Here is an 18,598-nt window from a genome sequence, read left to right as displayed (position 1 = left end):
AAAAACCCCCCCCCCCCCCAACAAACAAAACATTCATTGAACAAACACCCATTATGTATTGATACTATGCTAAGTACTATAGGGGCTCAAAAAACCATTATGGTACAAAGTTTGCTTGATATCTCCCTCTACATTTTCCATTCCTTCCATTTCATAGTGCAGGGAATGTAGGAGGTACTCAGTGACTATTGGTTTAATTATTGAAATGAACCCAGATTTGAATGTTAGTTTCTTCCTCCAAAGATTTCATTGACTCTATTGTCTTCTAACTGGGGCCTGATTGTCAGAGTTTGGCCCCTATGTATTTGTTCATTTTTCTTTCCTATCTAGCTCAGAAGGCCCCGTTATCATCTTTTGAACATGCCAACAGCTATGTATATCTTCAGCCAGTCTGGAACACCTTGCCTGATAGTTGTCTCTCATGATGATGATGGATTCTTCAAACCTCACTGATCTGGAAAGTTCTTTTTGTCCTTCTATACCCAGATCAAGTGTCATTTCTAGGCACTTTTGTTTCCATAATCCTACCTCCACTTAAGATTAGGGTTGTCCTCTATTCCCAAGATAATCAAGAACACTTAGAGAGCTCTTAATATGTACCAGAAACTATTCTAAGCCCTTTACCCATATTAGTTAATTTAATCTTCACAACAATCTTAAAAGAGTACAATATTGTTTGTTATATTGTACAATAAGGTAACAGAAGCCCTGAAGATTAAGTAGCTTTCCAGAGGTTTTATCACTGGTAGGTGTCAGAACCCAGAAGAAACCCAGGAAGTGCAGTTTTACCATGTTTTAGCCATTAAGCTTGCAGTATTGGGTAGGACAACTGTTCTTTATTACCTTGTGTGAGGGTGTTTCTAGATTATAAGCTCCTTGGGCACAGCAGTTTCTTTATCAACATGGTAACATGGTACCCTTATATCTCTTAAAAAGTATTTTACAATTAGTGGGTACTCAGTGATTGAGTAATGAAATAGGCTGTGTCCAGTTTCCTGCTTTGATCCACTGGAATGGATGTTGGTTCCAGGGATGGTTAGTCCAATAGCAGTGGTATTCAGAATAAGTAAGAAGCAATTCTCTGCATTGTTCAGAACCCAAGGGTTGAGCCAGCTGCTGTGAGAACCTCTGCCTTTCACGTATTGCTTAGCCTGGGTCGGCTCTGGGAGTTGTGTATCTGAGTTTCAGGAAACCATGGTGATCAGCATCATAAAATGCTCAGAGATAAGCTACAGGGCCTTGATCTTGTTCAGGGGATTTTCCTGTGGGGAGATTGCTAGAGGTGAATGAGTAGAGGGAGGTGGACTGTGCCAGGTCAGCCTAGCAGGGAGGGGTTCAGGGTTCACTTTCCTTAGTGCTTCTGTTAGGAATTCAGAGTACCATCTAGACCTCTAGATTGTTATTTTTGCTGTCACTGAAACTATTCTGTGGATTTAGGGAGGATTGGTCTATCTGTCTTGGTATCTTTGGCACATTCTCTTTCCATCTTTATTATTATTATTATTACTACTACTACTACTACTACTGTTTAAAAACTTATAATTCAAACAGTTGTTTGAACAATACAGAAACCCCATTTTTTGGGAGATAAACAGCATCAACAGTTGGCTGTTTCCTTAAAGATATTTTTTTCCTTTAAGTCTATACAAATCATCAGTGTATATTTATATAACAAAAATGAGGTTATTCTTAACATTTTGTTCTGCAGCTTTCTTTTTCCCTGTGACAATGTAGAAGGTGTGTATGTGATCCTGTTCCCAGCTGAGTTTAAATTGTTTCAGTACAGTCAGTGGGTCAGCATTTATTAAAGAATAGTTGTGCTCTTTAATGTTTCCATCAAAGCACCTCTATCGACAATAGTAACCTCCCCAGACAGGGCCCTGGGGTGCAGCTTCAAGCACCTGCTGCAACTGCCAGGTATCTTTGAAGCCAAATGTTTTATTTTACAGGTTCCTTTTGTTTTATGCATTGTGTTTTACCCTTTGGGTTTCCATACCCCAGCATACACATGGTTCAGTGTGAGAACTAGATTCACAAAAGGTACCTGCACACTGTGTAGGAAGTATGTTGAGGAATATCAAAGTTCTGTGGTAGCAGATGAAGAATGAGCTCAACCAGGGGGAGGGGCCATCTCACTCTTGGGTGATTGGATTCATAAGCGCCTTCCTGAAAATTATGGCCATCAGGGATTACCCCTCTAGGGTAATCAGGCAATCAAAAGGCATCACTTACAGTGCTAATGTCCCCAACCCACTGAATAAATTGTTATTTTCATGGAAAGCAGGGTAGTGAAGCCAAATAGGTCTGTTTCATTTTGGAGGATATAGATTTCTAGGACAAAGATAGTATTTAGATAATAATAAAAATATCTAACATTCATAGAGGTTTACTACTATATGCTAGCTAGTCCTAGTATATCTCATTTTACCTTTGAGACATAGAGATATAACTAACTTGTCCATAGTCACAGACTAGTTCATGTTGGAGTCTGTGTGTACTTGTGTGTACATGTATATGTGCAAGTATATACGTGTGTGCATGGGATGCCATGGATTAGACCCAGCCTATCAGAGAAGATTGCTGAATATGGTGGATATGGATTGCCACCCAGGGTGGGTTATACCTAATGTTTGTGCATGTGCCAGACTGGTTTTAATGTGTCCAAGTGGCCTGGAGTGAGAGGGTTGCCTTTCTCTGGAGGACCCAGATTTCCATCAGTGCCTTTGCATAGTTCTCTCAGGAAAGAGAAGGAGCTGGCGGAATGGCTTTGTTTCTTTTTGACCATAGGTCTGGTAGTGAGCTCTGAAGGCTGGTTGCAAGGCTGGCCACATTAGAGCCATTGATAGCCCTGGTTGTCAGGCCATATCTCACCCTGAAGACATTGGGGGATCAAGAGAGTGAGGAGGGAAAGGGGTCTCGAAACCACATCTTAAAGAACTGGGGTTGTTTAGTCCATACAGAACAGGTCTCAGAATATCAATAGAATAAAGGAGAACTATCTAGAAAGGGCAACTTTGCTGTAGTTCAAGGAAAATCCTAGGTTGGTTAGGTAGAAATTCCGCAGAACATGTAGACTCAGCATCAGAAATTTGAAAATGCCTGGTAGAAAGATGTGACATCTTGGAGGGAGGTGATGGCATATGTGGAAGTACTAACTTGGGTCTCAAGCTCGGATTCTCTCACTTGCTCATGCAAAATGATTCCCACAGGCTGGGGCCCCACCTTTCAGGTACATTTCTGAGTGTGGGATGCCTTCATAGGTGGGCAGGTTGGATCTGAAAGGTCTCTTGCAATCCCACCCAAACCCGGGCTTCCAGTCTGCAGGGTGTTTTGCTCAGAGGCTGCCTGTTGAGCAGTGCAGATCTGTGACCCAGCTAACCAGATTGGGCCAAGAAAGGGTAGGGGATACTCTCCAGGGTTTCCATGAAAAGCACTACAAACCCAGTGACTTAAACAATATACATTTTTTGTCTAACAGTCCTGGAGGCTAGAAGTCCAAAATCAAGGTGTCAGTAGGATAGATTCCTTCTGAGGGCCATGAAGGAGTGATTTGTCCCAGGCCTCTGTCCTTGGCTTGTAGATAACCATCTTAAGTTCACAAGCCCTTTTCCCTGCAAGTGTGTATACCTCCACATTTCCCATTTTGATAAGGACACTAATCATTTTGATTTAGTGTCACCCTTGATCTCATTTTTTTACTTGAGTACCATTATAAAGACCCTATCTCTAAGTAGGTTCATATTCTTAGATACTAGGATTAGGACTTAATGTATGAAGTTAGGGAGACACAGTTCAACCCATATTGGGACAAGTGGCCCTCCCATGAGTTGAGCCCACGTGACGTTTCAGGGATGTAGTAGGCGGTGAATCTGAGGGCTAAGAGCACAGGCTCTGGAGACTCCCTGGGTTCAAATCTCAGCTTTGCCATTTGCAGGCCATGAGGCCCCTCAGGGACTTGATTTCCTCACTGCAAAGTAGGGCTAGTGGGAGGACCTGTTGCCATGGGGTCATGGTGAGGATCACATGAATAAGTGGAGGGAAGAGGCTTACAGGTGCTTGGCATGCAGTAAGTGGAGTCTGTGGTTAGCTGTTATTATAGTTAATGCCTCATTCACACTACAGATTGTGGTTGTATATTTTCCGTCCTAGTAGGCAGAGAAATGACTTTGCTCAATGATTTGTCCTTATCAATAGAATATTGATAGATCACATATGTTGTAATTTCTCTCCAGGAATGGTATAATGCTTTATTTTATTTTAAGAGAAATAGTGTAATTTAGACTTTTTTTTTTCAGTAATGAGGATCGAACCCAGGGCTTTGTGCATACTAAGCAAGTGATCTATCACTGAGCTACATCCCAGCCCTAGACTTTAAAAAAATCACGTAGGAACCTTTATTCCAATGTTTCAGTGAACTCTGTTGGCAGCCTTTAATAAACTGAGAAGATGCTCAGTAATTAGGGACAAATATTCATGGTGGTATAGCCAATGAAGGAGTCAGATGTTTTATCAACTTATAATCTTATGTTTTAGTCTCCTATGCCTTTCCATCTAATGCTCTTTCTTTAGATCTGAATTCAGCAAACATGCCTCATGTTTGGTTTTATTAGTTTTTTTTTAATTGTAAAATACTCAAAGCATCACATTTGCTGTCTTAACCATTTCTAAGTATATAGTCCAGTGACATTAAGTGCACTGGTAGTGTTGTGTGAACATTACCACTGTCCACCCACAGAATCCTTCGCATCTTCCCAAACTGAAACTCTACCCAATAAACACAACTCCCTAATTCCCCCATCACTTTAGCACCTGGAAGCTACCATGCTGCTTTCTTTTTTTTGGAGGGGTTAGGGTGAGTACTGGGAATTAAACTCAGGGACACTCGACCACTGAGCCACATGTTGTGACTCTATTTTGTATTTTATTTAGAGACAGGGTCTCACTCAGTTGCTTAGCACCTTGCTTTTGCTAAAGCTGCTTTGAACTCCTGATCCTCCTGCCTCAGCCTCCCACGGTGTGCACCGCCATGCCCAGTATCTTGCTGCTTTTTTTCTCTGTGACTTTGAACACTCTGAGTATTTCACATACGTAGAATCATGCAACATTTGTCCTTTTGTAACTGACTTATTTACTTAGCATACTGTTGTAGCATGTGTCAGAATTTCCTTTCTTCCTAAGGCTGAATAATATTCCATTGTTCATATGTACCTCATATTGTTTATCCATTTGATAAACAAAATCCTTTTGGCTCTTGTGAATAATGCTAATATGAACATAGGTAAATAGACTTTAAAAAGTTGTGATCAAGCATATATATCTCTGTTGTAAAATAATTAAATATATAGTCAGTTAGAAAGCACCCTCCGACCCTGGTCACCTGAAATCTTCTAATTTAGAGAGAACCACTGTGTGTATTTCGTCTTCTCTTCCTCTAGCTGCATGTTGGCCTGTACTTGTGAACTGGGATCATTTTATACATATTGTTATGGAACCTGAGCTGTTTAAAAATGTTTGAAATTTCTGAAGTCAATCAGTGGTTTCCTTGTTTTGAGCAGCAGGCTGGTGTGTGCCTGTGCCGGGCCAGACAGAGGCTGGCCTTCCCTTCTCAGTCTTCTGGGTGATTGGTACAGCAGCCCCCATTGCCAAGTGGAAACAGGCTGTGAGAAGCCCAAGGTCACCTTGCTCTTTCTGCCTCAAACGCTGGTCCCTAACTTGCCTCTCCTCTCCACCTCTTCCAGGCAAATGTCTGCAGACTGCGGTTAACTGTGCCACCCGAAAGTCCAGTTTCAGAGCAAACTGAAAAGAAGATTGAGAGAAGAGAGCAGGTGAGCATCTTTGAGGCCAATCTTCAACAGTCCTGGACTTGTTCTGTTTAACCCACTCTCCTCCTATCCCGAGGCAGTTCTCAGAGCTGTGTATCTGCTACTCTGCTGATATAAAGCCCCCCTTGACCTGCCCGCCTGTCTCCCAGAAGCCAGCCTGCTCTCCCTGGTGGCTCTGCCAGTGTTCTGCCCCTACTCTTGTTTCTTGGCGAACACTGTGGCCCTGTGTTGCCTTGGAATTATAGGGACACTGGCCTTAGTGAGAGGTGCTGTGGCAGGGAACGTGATTTTTCCTGAAACAGCCCAGTGCGGTTCAGTCAAAGGGTCCTTTGTGAGCTGCTGCCCAGCCAGAGACTTTCTCAGGAGCTGGGAGTAGCCAGCTGGGAGCCCAGTTCAGGCTCAGGCATGGAGGAAAAGCCCAGCAGCCTGCTCCGGTGGCAGAAGGGACACCTTGACTAGATGCAGGAGGAGTCCTGCTCCAAATGGTAAACACTCATGTGCCAGCAACTCCTGTGCTAAGTGCTGGGACCGTGAAGATAAGTGTGACCTTGTCTTTGCCTTAGAGGAACTCACAGTTTCTCAGGTGAAACAGACATAAATAAACAATGATGTGATATTTCAAGTATTCAGATCCAGCAACATAGAAAGGGCTTTGGGAACACAGAGAAGGGAATAATTGAATACTTGGCAGGGACATTGAAGTGCAGGCTTAAAGACTAAATGGGAGGTTGTATTTACCTTAGCCCGTGTTCCTGGCTGTTATAGTTCTCATATGAGATTTCCAAAAGTTCCTGTGTTGATGTAGGAGGTGAAATGATTAGAGTATAAGTGTTTAGTAATGTAATCAGGGATTATCTCATTTGATAGATTCATAATTATATTTATTATTATACTGGGTAGTAATTGTAGTTAGGTGAGGTGTGGCTTGAAGAGGTGGGTCATTGGGAGCACCCTCTTGGGAATTATATCTTGCCCCCAGCTCCTCCCTCTGTCTCTGCTTTCCAGCTGCCAGGAGGTGAGCAGCTCTCCTCTGCTGCCACCCTTCCTCCATGGTGTTCTGCCAAAATTTTGAAATCTGAAATGCTCTGAAACCACGAGCCCAAAGTAAACTTTTCCTCCTTTACGATGGTCTTGTCAGGTATTTTGGTTGCAGCAACCAAAAGGCTGACTAACACATTGGCCAAGCTATTTTACTCATTCACAAGCAATTATGGGGCCCCTATTGAATTCCAGGCACTATTTATTCTATGCACTAGGAGTATAGTAGTAAACAGCAAAATAGACAAAAAAAATGTGTCATCCACAGAACTTATATACTAGTGGGACAAGAATGAAAATAAATAAATATATATAAGATATAGAGTTTATAAACTCTACATATATCTTATAGAGTTTAAGAAATAGCGAGTGCTAATGAAGACAAATAAAACAAAAGGAGGAGATAAAAGTGCCAGAGATTAGGTAGTCCTTGTGCATGTTTCATATAAATATAACAAAACAAAAATGATGTAAGTTTCCAAAATGGAATCATGAGATAGAAGCTTCTTGAAGTACAAGCCTTGCTTTGGCATTAACCAATAATGTGGTAAACCACAGAAAATGAAGCTTCTCATTGATTGGTGAGTAGTTTGGTTAATAATGTCCTTAAGTTTACTGGAGGTCCCCATATCCCCTTTCCTCCTCTGACATCCTTCTCCTCCCACTTCCTATGAAGGACAAATTGCTTCCCATGCCAGTGCAGATGACGAAGGACTGGGAAAGGAAGTGGAGAGGAAAGAAAAGGTAGAGAAAAGTGAGAGAATATAAACTTGCTGATGTGCTCATAAAGAATGGGTCCCATTAGAAAGATCTAGAAAAATGGCTTCTCCAGGGAGAAGCAGGGAAAGGGCAAGGTGGGCCTGAGGCAACTAGCTAGAAAGCAGGGTAGCACTCAGAGATGAGTGAAGTCCTGGAAAAGGATTCAGGAGCTCGATTGAAAGGGCCCTGTCTGATCAAATGGTAACAGATGGAGCATCACAAAGAATAATGACAGTACAGGTGGAGTAGCTCTGATCTGAAAACCTGCACTCCCAAATGCTCCAAAACCTAGAACTTTTGGAACACTAACATGACAATCAAAATGCTTTGGATTTTGGAGCGTTTCAGATTTCAAAATTTTGGAGTAGGGATGCTCAGCTGGTAAAGTCTTTGCAAATATCCCCAAATTCAAAAACTCTGAAGTCTGAAACACTTTTGGTCCCAAGCATTTTGGATAAGGGTTATAACACATTGAATAGGTATAGTTGATAATGTATCAAAATATATAGGTACATTTTGATAATCAGAGAGCGAGAGTGTTGGGGAGGGGAAAGGGGCCTTTTTATAGAATGCTAGCTAATTAATTTAGAAAAAAATCTCCATTTTGTAACCAGGGATGTTCATAAGTGGATGCAAAAACTAGTTGGTGAAAGATAATTGTGGAATAGGATATTCATGTGGTCTAAAAATGTTACCTTGAAAGATGACTTACTGATTCTACAGGGTCAGCGTACCTTACAGTGGAGCAACTGGGCAGTCAGCATTTCAACCGAGTGATCTAATAGGAGACAGGCCAGGTTATGTGCTTTCTGAGGAAGTGCACTATTACCTGTGTACCAGTCTTGCCAAACTTGTCTAACTGAATTAAAATAAGGAAGCAAAATCCAAAATGTGAAACAGTTTACAAAACAAGTGGTTTGTGCCTCTCCATAGATTCAATGATATTTTTAAAAAGATGAGACTTGGTAGTAGATAAGAGAGACTTAAAAGACCTAACATGAAATGTAATTTGTGAACCTTAATTAGATCTTGGATAAAAAAATTTATAAAAGACATATTGAGATAACTTAAATCATTTTTAATATAAATAATATCTAATATATTAGCTATCATTGAGTAAATGGTCATTTTCTTACTTGTGATAATGGTACTATGGTTATGTCGTTGAAGAATTCATTCAGCTTCTCTGAAAGTTCTTTGAACATTTACCATAAAAAATAGTTTTGGGTCACAAGGGATGTTGGGGAGGGGAATAATAGAAATCCACTGGATTAGATAAAGGGAAACAAAGGAAAGGGTTGGGAAGGGAGGGGAATAGGAAAGAATAGAATTAATCGGTCATAACTTTCCTAGCCTTGAATTTGTATACATGGCCAGGGTAACTCCACATCATGTATAACCACAAGAGTGGGATGCTAAATAGAATAAGTTATACTCTCTGTATGTATAATTTGCCAAATTACACTCTCTGTCATGTATAACTGAGAAGAACAAAAAAAAGTTTTGGGTCAAAAAACTTATAACCACAAAGAGAGTGGGAAGGGTCAACTTGGCTACTGGTGCCTTGAGATGACCAGGATTGGATGGGACCCTCTGTTGCTGGGGGGACATTCCCTTCTGCCTCCACACTGCTTTTCTCCCTGTATGTCCCTTTTATAGCTGATGGTTTCAGGCACAATGACTGCTTAGAATACTTTTAAAAATTTTGTTTTAATTAGTTAGACATGACAGTAGAATAAATTTATGCACTTTGATATATCATACATAGATAGGATATAATTTCTCATTTTTCTGAGTGTACATGATATAGAATCATATTGGTCATGCAGCTACATATACAAATAAAGTAATAATGTCTGTTTTGTTCTATCCTTCCTATCCCCATATCCCCTTCTCTCCCATTCCCTCCCCTCCCCTTCCCTCCCTTCATTTCCTTCTGTCTAATCTAAGGTAATGCTATTCTTCTCTAGTGGCCCCTGCCTTATTGTGAATTAGCATCCACATATTAAAGAAAACATTTGGCTTTTGGTTTTTTGGGACTGGCTTAATTTTTTAAAATATTTATTTTTTAGGTGTAGATGAACACAACACAATGCCTTTATTTTTATGTGGTGCTGAGGATCGAACCCGGGTCCCGCTTGTGCTAGGCGAGCACTCTACCACTGAGCCACAATCCCAGCCCGGGGACTGGCTTATTTTGCTTAGCATGATATTCTCCAACTCCATCTATTTACTGGCAAATGCCATAATTTTATTCTTCTTTAAAGCTGAGTAATATTCCATTGAATATATATACCACATTTTCTTTATCCATTCATCTATTGAAGGACACCTAGCATGGTTCCATAGTTTACTATTATGAATTGAGCTTCTATCAGCATTAATATGGCTGCATTACTGTAGTATGCTACTTTTAAATCCTTTGGGTATAAACCAAGGAGTGGATAGCTGGGTCAAATGGTGGTTCCATTCCCAGTTTTTGAGGAATCTCCATACTGCTTTCTATAGTGGTTACACCAATTTGTAATCCCACCAGCAATGTATGAGTACCTTTTTCAGCACATCCTTGCCAACATTTATTGTTGTCTGTATTTTTGATGATTGCCATTATGACAGGAGTGAGATGAAATCTTAATGTAGTTTTGATTTGCATTTCTCTAATTTGTAGAGATGTTGAACACTTTTTCATGTATTTGTTGATTGATTGTATTACTTCTTCTGTGAAGTATCTGTTTAGTTCCTTAGGCCATTTATTGATTGGATTATTTGTATTTTTTGGGGGGGGGTGTTAAGTTTTTTAAGTTCTTTATATATCCTAGAGACTAATGCTTTATTGGAGGTGCAAGTGATAAAGATTTTCTCCCAATCTGGAGACTCTGTTCTCACATTATTGGTTGTTTCCTTTGCTGAAAAGAAGCTTTTTAATTGGAATCCATCCAATTTATTGATTCTTGATTTTACTTCTTGCACTTTAGGAGTCTTGTTAAGGAAGTCAGATCCTAAGCCGACATGGTGAAGATTTGGGCCTACTTTTTTTTTTTTTTCTATTAGGCTTAGGGTCTCTGTCCTAGTGCCTAGGTCTTTGATCCACTTTGAGTTGATTTTGTTCAGGGTGAGAGATAGAGGTTTAATTTCATTTTGCTACATATGGATTTCCAGTTTTCCCAGCATCATTTGTTGAATAGGCTATTTTTTTCCTCCAGTGAATATTTATGGCACATTTGTCTAGTATGACATAACCATATTTATATGGGTTTAAATTAGAGGCCCAAGTGGGCCGAGTGACAGGACAGGGCCTTGGTGGCTACGCCTGTATGTGTGGTAGAAGAGTTGAAAATTTGGTCTGTTGTCTTTGGACCCAAGCTGCATGCCTGGGGAGATGTTCATAAAGGGTTTCTGAGTGCTGAAACTGGGGTGGTAGATGTCCTGGAGGGGCTGTCACTACTGAAGACAAATCAGGTGATCCCAAGGAAAGAGGCATGTGTTTAGCCATGTCAAGTGGTATTGATAATCGGGTTGTGTACCCATTTGCTTATTTGTCTTGAGTAATGCTTTTTAAATTTGTTAAAGCAGTAGACTTTTTTTTTTTAAATAAATATGTTATATATTGAACCCTCATATATAAACCAGGCAAAAGTGGCTTTGTTGGGGGTCAGAGTCCTCCTAGTCTCCCTTCCTCTTCCGTTCCCAGATCCTACTGTGGGTGCTTAGGAGTTCCAAGATGCAGAGGAGCTCAGGTCAGAAATCACTGGGGCAGTATAGGCATCAGGATGCCTCTTGTACTAGGGAGACCGGGTGTGCAGTCTGAGTACCTGTCACACACTGGTGACTCATTGTAGAAGAACTGGGATAGAGAGGAGGAGGGTGGGGCTGGAGGTTTCTCTAGGACTGAAGTCCTTGGGTGGTGGCAGCACCTGAAGGTTCTGTTGGGGCTGTTCTGAGTGGTTTCATCATCATGTGCTGGACAGGTTCCTGAGCTTGAATCATTGAGAGCCAGAGTCCACGCACCCACAAGGGTACTCTGGAGGGGCCACTTCTTCTGATGTGGTTCTAATATGACTGCCCCTCCCTGGAACCCACAAAATTGCAAAGTACCCAAAACCCTGGATGACCCTCCCTGATCAGATAACTTGGTTCCTTTGAAAGGGGAACTGTGGTTGTCAAAGGCCAGGAGATTGGTGCTAGCTTGGATATGGAAGTGGGAAGAGGTCAGTAGCCTGATTGACTCCTAATAACCTAAAGCTTCACAAAGGATTTCCAGTGCCTTGTTAGAGCTACAGCTGGCTGAGGGTGGGCTGAGCTTTACTCTTCAACACCATCCTGGAAAACACTTAGTGTATTTAGAGTAACTGGGATGCCGTGGGGTGGTTGGCCAGGCACAGATGCCACTGCCTGCTGGGTATTCTTCTGTCCCTGTTCTCCAGTCATCGGAAGAGGAATTACTCAAAATGCAGGTGTGTTGCAGATGGTGCATTTTGCCCGGCTGTGTGAAGGTGTGTTCGGAGCCTGCTGGAGGCAATTACAACAGAGTCAGTGCCTTTTTATGGATTTGTGGGATCATGATATATACTGGGAGGATTCCTATCCCTAAGGCAGATGCCTGGCTGCCTGCTCCTTTCAGTCCTTCTCTTCAGAGACTTCAACTGCTGGAGCCTGCTTTCTGCTGGTCACAGGTGCACACCCACACACAGAGCTTCCTTATCTTCAGAGCAGGAGTGACAACACCTGGCTACACAGTCAATGAGTTAATACAAGCAAAGTAGCCACCACAGTGTCTGGCTTGTAAGGTGGATTGGAGAGGCAGTGATGACATATCAGATCTCTTCCCTTGAAGGCCAGACCCAGTGGCCTTGGCCTTTGCTGTCCTCCTTGTTACCCCCCTGGAGTCATCCTCCCACCCCCTCACCCCCATGCTGCTTCCCTGCCTCTCCTCCTTCCTTGGGGGCCATGTGGCTCAGGCCTTCTACCTTCTTTTTTATGTCATTCCATCCTATTCTGTGAATCTGAGCATCCCTCCATCCATATGCCTCCTCTTTCTGCATGCACCTAACCTCCCAGCATAGTTTGGAGCTGGCTTCTCTTGGAAAGATGCCTATCCCACATACCAGTTCTGCAGCCTGGGCCCTGTCCTAGAGTGTGGCCATGCTTGTTTTGATGATTTCTTTCTTTCTTTCTCTCTTTCTTTCTTTTTCTTTTTACAAAATGCCAGTGTTTTATTGGTATATTGCTATTATTTCAGTATTAAATATATTTCATTTTATACGAACAGATTCCCAGAAGGTTCTAGGCAGAATATTCAACAGGGTATAGGTGGACACATTAGAAGACATCTGGTCATTTTTCTCTGCTGTTAAAGAACTTCCCAAGCAACTAGCATTTCCATCTTCCTCTGAACCTCTGATGATCCCTGCCCATGTCTGCAGTCTCTTCCCAGCCAGCTCTCACTTTACCCAAGACTCCCTTGTCTTTCAAGAATCAACTTCCCCACAGAGACCTTCCCTTGCTTCAGTGACTATCCCTCCATCAAACTCCAGCCTTCAGGCTGCCCCCCTCGAATGGCACATAGCCATCTGCTGCTAAGAACTCCACATGTCTACAGATTTGTATTTCTGAAATATTTGTATATGACATTCACTTGTGTATAGACACATGCAGAGCAATGAGCAGTATCTTTTATTCTTTCTCCCCAGAACCTAGCTCCCTTTCTTGCTCCAAGTAGGAGCCCAATGAATGACTGTTGATTGTGTTGAATGAATTTTGTGGTAATATCCTAGGGCTGCCAAAACAAAGCATTTCAAACTGTAGGACTTGAACAGTAGAAGTTTATTCCCTCGTGATTCTGGACACTAGAAATCTGGGATCAAGGTGTTGGCAGGTCTGTACTCTGGAGGCTCAAGGAAAGAGTCTTTCTTTGCCTCCTGTAGCTTCTGGTGCCTCCTGCAGTCCTTGGCTTGTGGCTGCATCACTGTACTCTTCATGTGGCACATGGAGTTCTCCCTGTGTACACATCTGTCCCTGTGTGTAAAATTTGCCCTTTTAGTAATGATAGCAGTAAAAATGGGTTAGGACCCACTATAAGGACTCACTTGACTCTGTCTCCTGTTTTTTTTTTTTTTGCGCTGGGAATTGAACCCAGAGTCTTGAGCATATGAGGCAAGCACTCTACCAACTGAGCTATATCCCCAGCCGGACCCTGTTTCCAAATAAAGTCAAATTTTGAGGGCATTGGGGCCTAGAACGTCAACTTTTCTTTTTTGAGGACTCTGTTCAACCTCTAACAAATTTCTTTGTATGATACAATTACCTTAAATTGTATGAACAGCTCAGATGAATTATCTGTGGGCTCTTAATTGTATATTAAGAATCACTGGTCACTTTGTTCCGGCTTGCTCAAGATGGCAGCTCCCATGGCAGCAGCGTGAAAGTTGTCGTGGGCAGTCGCTGTCCGGAGGTGCTAGAATCAGAACAGAGGAACCTGGTGCCATGTCGCGACTGATTGTGAAGAACCTCCCGAATGGGGAATTAAAACTCCTGGCTACTGATGATACCTCCAGTCAAGACCTATGCCGAATGGACTGACATCATCATGGATCTGTGGTGGCAAGGAACCTTCCTTGATCTGGTTCCTGAAGTTATACCAGTCCTTTCTGCCCTCCTGGGGGGGCTCCTTACTTCCCTCCTCTCTGATTCTCCCACACTACCCCATCTCAGCAGGAAACAGCCAGAATGAGTCAATGCCCACTCTCATTTAATAACAAAGAGGGGGAAATGTTGGGAGTTGCCCCGGCTCCAAAGAACTTCCCCATCCCCTAAGAAAAGCTGTCCAGTAGTGAGCCCTGCTGGCTCACATGATCCTTACCCACCAATCAGACTAGCCTTGCTGGCTCACATGATCCTTACCCATCAATCAGACTAGCCCTGCTGGCTCACATGATCCTTACCCACCAATCAGACTAGCCCTGCTGGCTCACATAATCCTTACCCACCAATTAGAAAGCACCCCATGCCAACTGTCAAACCCTTCAACCTTTAAACTGTCATATCTGTCTAACCACCCTCGGTTCTATAAATATGCAGAGCTGTTCCTCAATAAACGGGCATTTTCTTCGAAAAAAAAAAAGAATCATTGATAATGTGGGAGAAGGGATGCTAATTAGTTTGCAAGTACAAATTTCATGTTGAAAAAGTGATAAATATGGAATTATTTACAAAATTGTTGAACATTAGAATTAAAATGGATAGTAGATAATTTGAAGCTATAAAATCTATAGTTTTCTAAGAACTTTGAGAATGTCTGTTTTCACAATACTATCCGGATCCATTGGCACGGTGTTTCCATGTGTGTACAGGTATCCCCACTCCCCTGACCACACACACACACACACACACACACACACACAGACACACACAGACACACACAAATAAATAAGAGACAGAGCCTATGCCAACACAGATGTGTTGAATCAGGATCTAATGCATAGCTGAATTTCAGGGAATCTTATTTGAACTGATTGTGTACTTGTCATGAAGGCTTTTGCAAATTGATAGAATAGCTTGAAGCAGACAATATTTTAAATAGTTATTAACATCCAGCACTTAAGTGTCCTTCAGTGACCTGATGTTTTTAAAGAAGCCCTTTCCAGACCTTTGAAAACCGAATGAGGGAGAGCAGATGTGTGCATATGGACATAGAGTGGGGAATTTTGTAGCCAGTAACATGTTTCACAGGAAGAAACCCTGGCTATCAGGTTTTATAGTCCCTTTCCTTTAAAAGCCCTGGATGAATAAGCTCTCTGGTTCTTATCCTTGGCGTGACTGTTTATACAACATCCAGACTGTTGCCAGGTGAGGGAGTGTGCTGCCATGATTCAGGGCTGCAGATGGGGCTGGGGCTGCCCTCTGTGACAGTGTGCAGGGACTCTGGTGCCTCTCAGCGATAACAGCCCTGGAGGATGGGACAAGGCCTGGGCTTCTAGTCCTGGCTTCCTCACCACCACTGCAGAGCTCTGGCAGGTCATGCCATCTCTAGGGGCCTCAGTTTCCTCTGAGAGCAAATGGAAATATTAGCTTAGACTCATTGTTTTTCCAAATTATTTTAGCTGTGGAACTCTTTCTTCAAATAATATGTTTGTAAAGCCATAAAGCATCCCACTAGTGCAGGGGCTTGATTTCAAATCAGATCAGGGCTATATTGGCTGCCCCCAGTGGCCCCCACCCCCATTCAGCCTTCCACCCACACTCCCATGAACATTGAAAAGGAGCTGGGAATATTGTTTGTAAACTGTCTCAACTACACAACTCTTTTTCAATTTTTCTGAAGTTCAGAGAAGTAACTAATGTTGCACAGAGCCACCCAGCTGGTACAAAAAGTGAATTTGTGATCCTAAGGCAGGTCTGTAACTCTGCCATGTAGCCCTGGGAACATCAACTTGCATACTCTGTCTTATCAGGCTAAAGCTGCTTAGGAGATATATTTACATTTTATCAGTCAGGGTTACCTAAGGCATGTCCTATATACCCTTAGGTTCCAGAAAAACAGTTCCTGATTTTTTCCCCCCAGATATTCTTTCCTTTTACTCTGGGACTGTTGATTAGAGAGTGGTCTCTATTTAATCTGTGAGACTGTCAGAAAATAAAAAAAAGTAATAACTTTTCTCATAAGTCAAAGGCTTCCATTTCTCTGAAGATGCAGAGCTGGCAGCCTTCTCTTCCCTATTCTTGTCCAGGCTGTGGAAGGGCCTTTGGGCTCAGCTGTTATGTTCATTTTTGTTATAAGAAGGCAAGACAATGACAAATATGAGTAATGGCCTGGGATGAAAAATTTGCTAAGATGGACACACAGGTCAGACAGGCCAGTGCAGATTCCTGAAAGTACCAGCTCTGCTTACAAGATGGATAGGTTGCCCTCTGCCTCAGCACTCGGCAGCCCCAGGGCACCCACTATCCTCTGGTCAGAGAAAAGAGGTCCACTGCAAGAAGTGTTGGAAGTAACTTGACTTCTACTTTTCAAGTCATTCATGCCATGATCCTAAGTTATATTGGCAGACTGGAAATGTGACCAGCTGCTGGTTCTGGCCTCTGGGGCTGTGGCTGGCTGTGGCAGTCTACTGCCATCGGTTCCAATGAGTTAAGCTATATTTCTGTGTTATTTATTCCTCAAGATCCCTTATTGACAAAAGGACTTTTTTTTTTTTTGTACAGATTGACTGTCTGTCTCTCTGATGCCAAATACCCGAGTCCCAATTTCAAAAATTTGATCTGTCTGCCTTCCTTCAACATATGCATATTGAATATCTATCTATGCTTAGTATAGAGACACAGCTGTGAAGATGGCACTAAGTCCCTGCCTTTGTGAAACTTGTTGTATTGTAAGATTCAGGAGCTGGAAAATATGGTGACCTTTCACTGGCCTCACTGGCCAGACTCTTCCAATGGCCAGTGAATCCCATATTGTAGCAATTTAGACTGAATACTTTCCTTTAGTTTCTTCTTTTTAAGTTTCTAAAGTACTTGCTGCTAACAGCTGCTAACACAGTATGAACCTGGAGGTTAAACTTAAGCTCTAAGTACTCATTAGACATACCCTAATGGGGCAGCTCTGCATTCTGACCACACTTGCTGTTAATTCTAATGCATTTCACTCAGGGCCAATGGAGGGCCTCTTCAGTGGGTTGTTTCCTTTTCCCTTCTTGGAACAACTTTCTTTTCCTTCCAGGTCGTATTAGGGCTTTTGTCTTCAAGGAGATTTTTGCCTGCTACTGTTTTACCCCAGGAGGCTGGTAATAGGTCTAGTTTAATTTTTTTTTTTTTTTGTGTGTGTGTGTGTGGGGGTTCTTTTCTTTCTTTATTTCTTTTTTTTGTCTTTTCTTTTTTGAAACTAAGGGATTCAACCTAGAACTTTGCAAGCATGAGGCAAGTGCTTTGCCGCCGAGCTACATCCCAGCCCTAGTATATCCTTTTTTAAATTTGACTTTTTAATATTCAAAAACACTATCAGGAGGGCTTAAGAAATCTTTCAATTATGGAGAAATTTATACAAAAGGGGACTGAACTGTGTGATGAATCACTAACCCTTCATCCAGCTCCAGTTGCCCTCAACCATGGCCAGTTCTCCTTGTCTATACCCCCATCCACTCCCTCTGCCCTGTGTAAAGAAATAAATATGTCATAAATATTTCAACATGTTTCTCTCAAGATAGACTGTTTCTAAATATTATCACAATACTTTTATCATGCATCAGTTATTATTTATCTTACAGAGAGATATTTTAAAGGCTATAAGAGGAGAAACATTCAGGTATAATGTTGCCAAACATTAGCTCTTTTAATTTTTTCCTGTGTTCTCCAGTTTTTGACCACAAGCATACTGATGTTTTGTAAAACTGATGGATAGCAATCTCTGCTTTTTGGGCACTTTTTTGGGTATACATTTTGTGATTGGGGCAAATGTCAACTATCCACCCCTCCAACTAAGAGGAACAAAGGTGTTCCCTTCAGCTGTACCATATTTATATACTGAGGACGATTTCCCATAACCTCTTCTATCTTTTAAAGCTTCCTACGTATTCAGAAAATATTGAAAATTGAAATAAAAATCATCAATTCAAAAATAACACTTTGATTTTTTTGCCCCCCTTTCCCCACCTGCCAAAATTTAGAGTACAAAAGAGTATAAAGGAAAAGTGGTGTTCTGAATTAAGAGGAAATTGTCATTGAAGGTTTGCACTGCATCTTTCTAGATGTTTTACACATAAGTGCACATATTCCTAAAACAAACAATAGGAATGTGCCATTTACTATTTTTCACTAAATGCATCTTCAGTATCATTCTGCACACACAACTTTAGATCCAGGCCCTCTCAGGCAGAGTTCCATGGAACTGTTGTTATTGGTATTGTGTTTCCTGTCTTGGTGGTGGCACCCATGTCCCCTCCTGGAAGACAGAATCCAGCTACCTGAGTTTTCCTGCATGCTGGTCC

The 18,598-nt window shown here is 41.9% G+C and overlaps 1 protein-coding gene across 3 annotated transcripts in view; it reads left to right on the top strand.

The window, feature by feature from the left end:
• The window catches only part of LOC107138068 (myocardial zonula adherens protein), a 94,423-nt gene that overhangs the window by 6,427 nt on the left and 69,398 nt on the right, over positions 1–18,598 (top strand). For all 3 annotated transcript variants that reach the window (XM_015480612.2, XM_048793339.1, XM_048793340.1), the window contains exon 2: positions 5,739–5,825. In XM_015480612.2, the coding sequence (XP_015336098.1) occupies positions 5,739–5,825 (87 nt within the window). The remainder of the gene's footprint in view (positions 1–5,738; positions 5,826–18,598) is intronic.

The sequence above is a fragment of the Marmota marmota genome, unplaced genomic scaffold (assembly GCF_001458135.2).
Source record: "Marmota marmota marmota unplaced genomic scaffold, marMar, whole genome shotgun sequence".
NCBI lineage: Eukaryota > Metazoa > Chordata > Mammalia > Rodentia > Sciuridae > Marmota > Marmota marmota.
Note: the sequence above shows the minus strand (reverse complement) of the source record. Positions and strands in the feature narration are given on the sequence as shown.